Source organism: Palaemon carinicauda, chromosome 37 (assembly GCF_036898095.1).
Source record: "Palaemon carinicauda isolate YSFRI2023 chromosome 37, ASM3689809v2, whole genome shotgun sequence".
Lineage (NCBI taxonomy): Eukaryota > Metazoa > Arthropoda > Malacostraca > Decapoda > Palaemonidae > Palaemon > Palaemon carinicauda.
The window spans coordinates 63734877-63741143 of NC_090761.1; the positions used below are offsets into that span (position 1 = coordinate 63734877).

The 6267-nt window shown below is 34.6% G+C and overlaps 1 protein-coding gene across 1 annotated transcript in view; it reads right to left on the reverse strand.

Annotated features, from left to right (window-relative positions):
- Positions 1 to 704: 704 nt before the first annotated feature.
- Positions 705 to 6267, reverse strand: part of LOC137629163 (carbohydrate sulfotransferase 9-like) — a 7588-nt gene continuing 2025 nt past the window's right edge. The window contains exons 2-5 of the mRNA XM_068360426.1: positions 6260 to 6267; positions 3444 to 3715; positions 3154 to 3285; positions 705 to 1211 (exon numbers count right to left, since the gene is read on the reverse strand). The exon at positions 6260 to 6267 is cut by the window's right edge and continues 42 nt beyond it. Coding sequence (XP_068216527.1) covers positions 705 to 1211; positions 3154 to 3285; positions 3444 to 3715; positions 6260 to 6267 — 919 coding nt within the window. The remainder of the gene's footprint in view (positions 1212 to 3153; positions 3286 to 3443; positions 3716 to 6259) is intronic.

Here is a 6267-nt window from a genome sequence, read left to right on the forward strand (position 1 = left end):
AACCGTGTATACCCAACATTAACTGTGTGATTCCAAGCTTGATTATGTTTGTCAAATATATTCTTCTGCCTTTAAAAATGTGGGACTTTATATGCTCCACTGTTGCATTAATCAGAATACTAATGAATGACCACTTGTTTTGTTAGGGAAGGAGTTGAATCTACCACATTTAAAGGTTTAAAGGTCGTCCATGAATGGCAGAGGCAAGAGATGGTAAAATGTCCTAGAGACAGTCTATATACAAATATGATCAGTGCCCAAACCTCTTCTTCATCAAGCTAGAACCAGAGATGTTTGGACGTAGTTTATAGTTTGTTCCGATTAAAGTAACTGATCGATTTTGTATATATTTTTCCCATTTATATCTATTGTGTCTGGAGGTTAACCTAGTAAACAGGTGCATTATAATAACTATTATAAAATGTCAACATAAGGCTATTTTAGTGTTCCTGAGATAATAAAGATTGTATGACACGTTTCTGTCACTTGTTGTTTTCTGTGAGAAGAAATAGGAAAGTCGTACGGTAAAGTTTACAAGAAATTAAAAATAATGTTCTTAATAGTGAGAGTTTTATCAGCCACTTTTCACTGTGGTTAGTTGGATAAAAATATAAAAATAATTGAGGTTACAAAGAGGGAACAGAAAAAATAGGATTTGTTTACATCACAAAACCAAAAACGAAGTATTTTTTTTTTAGTGTTTGCTAATCATATTCAAACATCTGGAAATCTTTTTGATATGCCTTATACAAAGCATCAACCTGCTTCTTGGTAAGTTGTTTCTGGTAATCCTTCCATAAGGCGCTGTCAATCCTCCTGGCAGTTCTCGATGTATTTGGAAAATGCAGATCTTCTGGAGCATTTATGAGTCTCAAGAACCTTTCTGAATCCTCTTCGAGGGTCTCGAATTTGGCTATGACGTCGTAGTTAATAGCGCAAGGATGACACAGAGACGTGTAAGACTTCCAGTGGTGTTCGCGGTTCTGTCCTTTTCCGAACGTGAGGAAATCTACAAATTCAGTCCACTCTATGTTGGTTAGATTGGCTCCATATTTCCGTTTCATGACGTATGGGAGAACCTCCTTTTGCGTGAATGTCGCTCCGAAGTCGCCCTGGATTTTGTCTCTGTAGGCAGAGGCGATTCTATGGAAGGGATTCCGAACGACGATGAGTTTGGTGTACGTTTGCAGTTTGGTTTGCAAGTATTCAATCTGGGAAAGTGAATGAGATAGAAATTAGGCCTTTCAATCTAGACTACACGGCTATATACTATATACTATATACTATATACAAGGGTTAAATCTGAGAAAATAAGAAAAAGGTGTCTTAGTCTAGACTTTTATAATTCATACGTCGTAATCACTTTCCTTTTACAAGTATTAAATCTGAGAAAATAAGAAACAGGTGTCTTAATCTAGACTTTTCTGATTTGTACGTCGTAATTACTTTCCTTTTATCCTTTTACAAGTATTAAATCTGAGAAAAAAATCAGGTCTTTCAATTTAAAAGCAAGATACTATAAGTCCAAGGGCTCCAATACGGAAAAATAGCCCAGTAAGGAAAGGAAATAAGGAAATAAATATATGATAGAAGAAGTAATGAACTATTAGAAAAAATATTTTAAAAATATTAACATTAAAACAGATATTTCATATATAATGAACTATTAAGAAAATATTTTAAAAATATTAACAACATTAAAACAGATATTTCATATATAAACTATAAAAAGACTTATGTCAGCCTGTCCAACATAAAAACATTTGCTGCAAGTTTGAACTTTTGAAGTTCCACTGATTCAACTACCCGATTAGGAAGATCATTCCACAACTTGGTCACAGCTGGAATAAAACTTCTAAAATACTGTGTAGTTTTGAACCTTATGATGGAGAAGGCTTGACTATTAGAATTAACTGCCTGCCTAGTATTACGAACAGGATGGAACTGTCCGGGAAGATCTGAATGTAAAGGATGGTCAGAATTATAAAAAATCTTATGCAACATGCACAATAAACCAATTGAACGACGATACCAGAGATTAATATCTAGACCAGGAATAAGAAATTTAATAGACCGTAAGTTCCTCTCCAACAAATTAAGATGAGAATCAGCAGCTGAAGACCAGACAGGAGAACAATAATCGAAATAAGGTAGAATGAAAGAATTGAAACACTTCTTCAGAGTAGATGGACCACCGAAAATCTTGACTTTCTTATTAAGCCAATTTTTGGGAGGCAATTGAAGAAGACACAGACCTAATGTGTTTCTCAAAAGTAAATTTGCTGTCGAGAATCACTCCTGAAATATAACCCTTCCTCATTCATATGGAACTTATTTTGATGCTAATTGTTATCAGCTAAATGGAATATAAACACAAGCCTTACTCAAGATCGCTGTTGTCTTTAGTTGGTCTGACTATAAAGGCTTACATAGTGATATACCCAACTAGTGGTTTATCACTGCAGTGATCTGATTACCAAGCACACACAGGTCTAAAGGTTGCTCGTGAATGGCAGAGGCAAGGGACAGTGACAATGCCCTAGAAACTGACCATATATACGTGTGATGAGCGCCCAAACCCCCTTCCCCTCCAGCCAAGCTACTACCAGGGAGGGCCAGGCAATGGCTGCTAATTATTCAACAAGAAGACCTATAGGCACCCCCTTAGCTTACAAGGATAGTGAGGTTGCAAACACTACAAGAAACTATCGAGCTTCAGCTTGATTAAACTAGTTGGAACGTTGGTGACTCAGTCTGTGGACAACAAGTTCAAACTGCGCTCACACCCTGACAAAATTTACTGAATACAAGGACCTTACTGTCCCTGCAGCTTAGGACGATATATTTTTTGAAGGGAGAATAGATCTAGCAACCGAGTCATAAATAGTTACTGCCTCGTCCCCCTGGTCCTGGCTTGGGCAGAGAAGGGACTTGCACTTTGATCGCATGCATCTCCAACAAACATCCCCTGTATAGTTAGATTGCTTCAGGATATACGAGGTTAGGTTATCTTCATTTGAAAAGCATAGATACTAAAAAACACTAGCACACACTAGCAAGATTAATTTTTCTATTAAAGAAATCATTTAAAGTTAATGATAAACAGTAGTTTGAATCATTACATCATACTTAAGAGAAAGTGACTGAATTTACTTTTGTGTTTGTCACAAGCTTCATTCTTGACGTAGATTCATGAGCGAGCTTCAGAGGCACCGAAGTGAAGTTTTTGACATCAGCCAATCCAGTTAAGGCCATCCAGAGTTTCTTCCAATTGCTAGATGCTACCTGGAAGACGTATGAGATTCGGAAAAAGACAAATAAATATCTAGATCAAATCATATTTCTGAATTTTTTTTTCTTTTTAATTAATGCAAAGTTACTCAACAAAGTCAACAACAAGTTATGGTAATTAAAAAAAAAAACACACCAAAGTCTCACCGTACCTTGAATATAAAACAATAAATAGCTTTTCTCTTGTCATCGACCAGAAGGTTTTGGAGAAAGACTTGCGATCGAAGCATCAGAATGTCTTGTAACTCCTCTTGGGTTAAGCCAGACCTTCCACACACTTCTTTAAGGACATTCTGACGGTTCTCCTGTTCTTCTTTCCATAACTTCCAGCCATCCTTCCAGGAAGTGGTTTGACTGGAAGCTTGCACACGACCATTGTCTTGTGATCTACTACCAATTCGCTTGAGAATCCAATGCACGTTTCCTGCAGAAGAGAAAAAGATGATGATTTCGTTTTTTGAAATATACCCAGATAGCTGATAGGAGGGCATACGAGTCTCAGCAATTAAGTTCAAGTCCTTTTATAGTTTATATCAAATACCTGTTTTAATGTTGTTAACGTTTTTCTAAATATTTTATTCTAATTTTCATTACTTCTTATATCGTTTATCTATTTCCTTATTTCCTTTCCTCACTGGGCTATTTTTCCCTGTTGGAACCCTTAGGCTTATAGCATCTTGCTTTCCCAACTAGAGTTGTAGCATACCTAATAATAATAATAATAATAATAATAATAATAATAATAATAATAATAATAAATTGTTTTGAGGGATTGCATGAGGGAGAGCATCATGTCATTTCAACGGGTCAATGAATGGAAACAAGAATTTCGACCATACGGATTGGTGTTGGGGCCGGGTATACCCTCACACCTATACGTGGAAGAAAGGAAGGTGGAGTAGAAGAGGAAAAAGTGGGTGCGATCTTAGGAAAGCTACGTTAGCCCTTATATAATGCCTACAGTGCACAACATGGGGTGTACTGATGACATCCTTGTAGGATATCCAAATTTGGGCAAAGCAATAACCAAGAAACATAAAAAGATACATTTCATGTAAACTATTCACAACACAGTAAGCGCATACCTATATACATGCATAATTACATACACACACAAATATATATATACATATATATATATACACACACACACACACACACACACATATATATATATATATATATATATATATATATATATATATATATATATATATATATATATATATATACATATATATACATATACACACATATATACACACACACACACACACACACACATATATATATATATATATATATATATATATATATATATATATATACATATATATATATATATATATATATATATATATAAATATATATATGTGTGTGTGTGTGTGCATGTACATAAACAATACCTACTAAAGGTCCTGATATTCAGATTTGTAACATTTTCAAAACAATGTTTACATCAACATATTTGGATGTTACATTTTATTTTCTAAACGTTAACAAAATATTTGTGAAACGTACCGTGCTATAAAACGATAATCATGGCTATGTGAATAAATGCCAAGAAAGTGTTTTTTTTTTTTTTTTTTTTTTTTTTTTTTGCAGCGATCAGCTGACCACCTTACTATTACCGGAAGTCAGCTGTCATGTGTTGAGGTGTTGAGCGCAGTCGCACACCTGTACTTGCCGGATACAAATCTGCCTTAGTGTAGTAATTCAGTATAATTCAGTAAGAAATGGCAGGATGCTCCCAGATGAAGTGACTCGCTGGGAATTTGATGGACTATACGGTGAGTACCACGTGACATGATACAACTCGACTCCAATATTGGAGATTTATATCCTTCGTCATTGTCATTCATAGATATTATTATTATTATTATTATTATTATTATTATTATTATTTTGATCAATATTGTTATTATTATTATTACTATTATTATTTTGATCAATATTATTATTATTATTATTATTATTATTGTTGTTGTTGTTGTTGTTATTGTTATTATCATTACTACTAGCCAAACTACAGCTGTAGTTGGAAAAGCAGGATGCAATAAGCCCAAAGGCTCCAACCGGGGAAAATTACCCAATGAGCAAAAAAAATATTGAAGAAAATAAACTACAAAAGAAGTAATACTTAGGATAAAATATCTTAAGATCAGTAACAACGTTTAAATAGTTCTATATTATATAAACTTTAAAGAGACTTATGGTAGCCTGTTCAACATCAAAACATTCGCTGCAAGTTTGAACTTCTGAAGTTCCGCTGATTCAACTGCCTGATTAGGAATACCATTCCACAATCTGGCCACAGGTGGAATAAAACTTCTAGAAGTTAGGGGATGTTCATCAACTTCAACTACCCATACTTATATAACAAGAGGGGCACTCAGTAGAGCGCAGACCTCCGCCGCGGCAGGTGATTTCTCGACCTTGAACTTTGACCTTAACTTATATTAATTGGCGAGGATTTTCATACACTCAAATATGAACCAAGTTCGAAGTCTCTGTGACAACGATGTATAAACTTATGGCTGTTTATGTGAATTGAACATTTTACTTAACCATGACCTTGACCTTTGACCTTAAAATGAATTAATTGGCGTGGATTTTCATACACTCAAATATGAACCAAGTTCGAAGTCTCTGTGACAACTATGTCCAAACTTATGGCTGGTTACGTGAATTGGACATTTTGCTTGACCTTGACTTTGACCTTCCAAAATTTAATCATTTCCAGATTTTTACATAACAGTTAATCCCTGCAAGTTTCATTACTCTATGATTAAAAGTATGGCCAGGAAGCTATTCACAAAGAAACACACACACACACACACGGGCGAAAACATAACCTCCTTCAAACTTCGTTGGCGGAGGTAATTAAGAGAAAATTAACAATAATTACCTTAAATTAACAATAATTACCTTTAATTAACAATAATTACCTTTAATTAACAATAATTACCTTTAAGA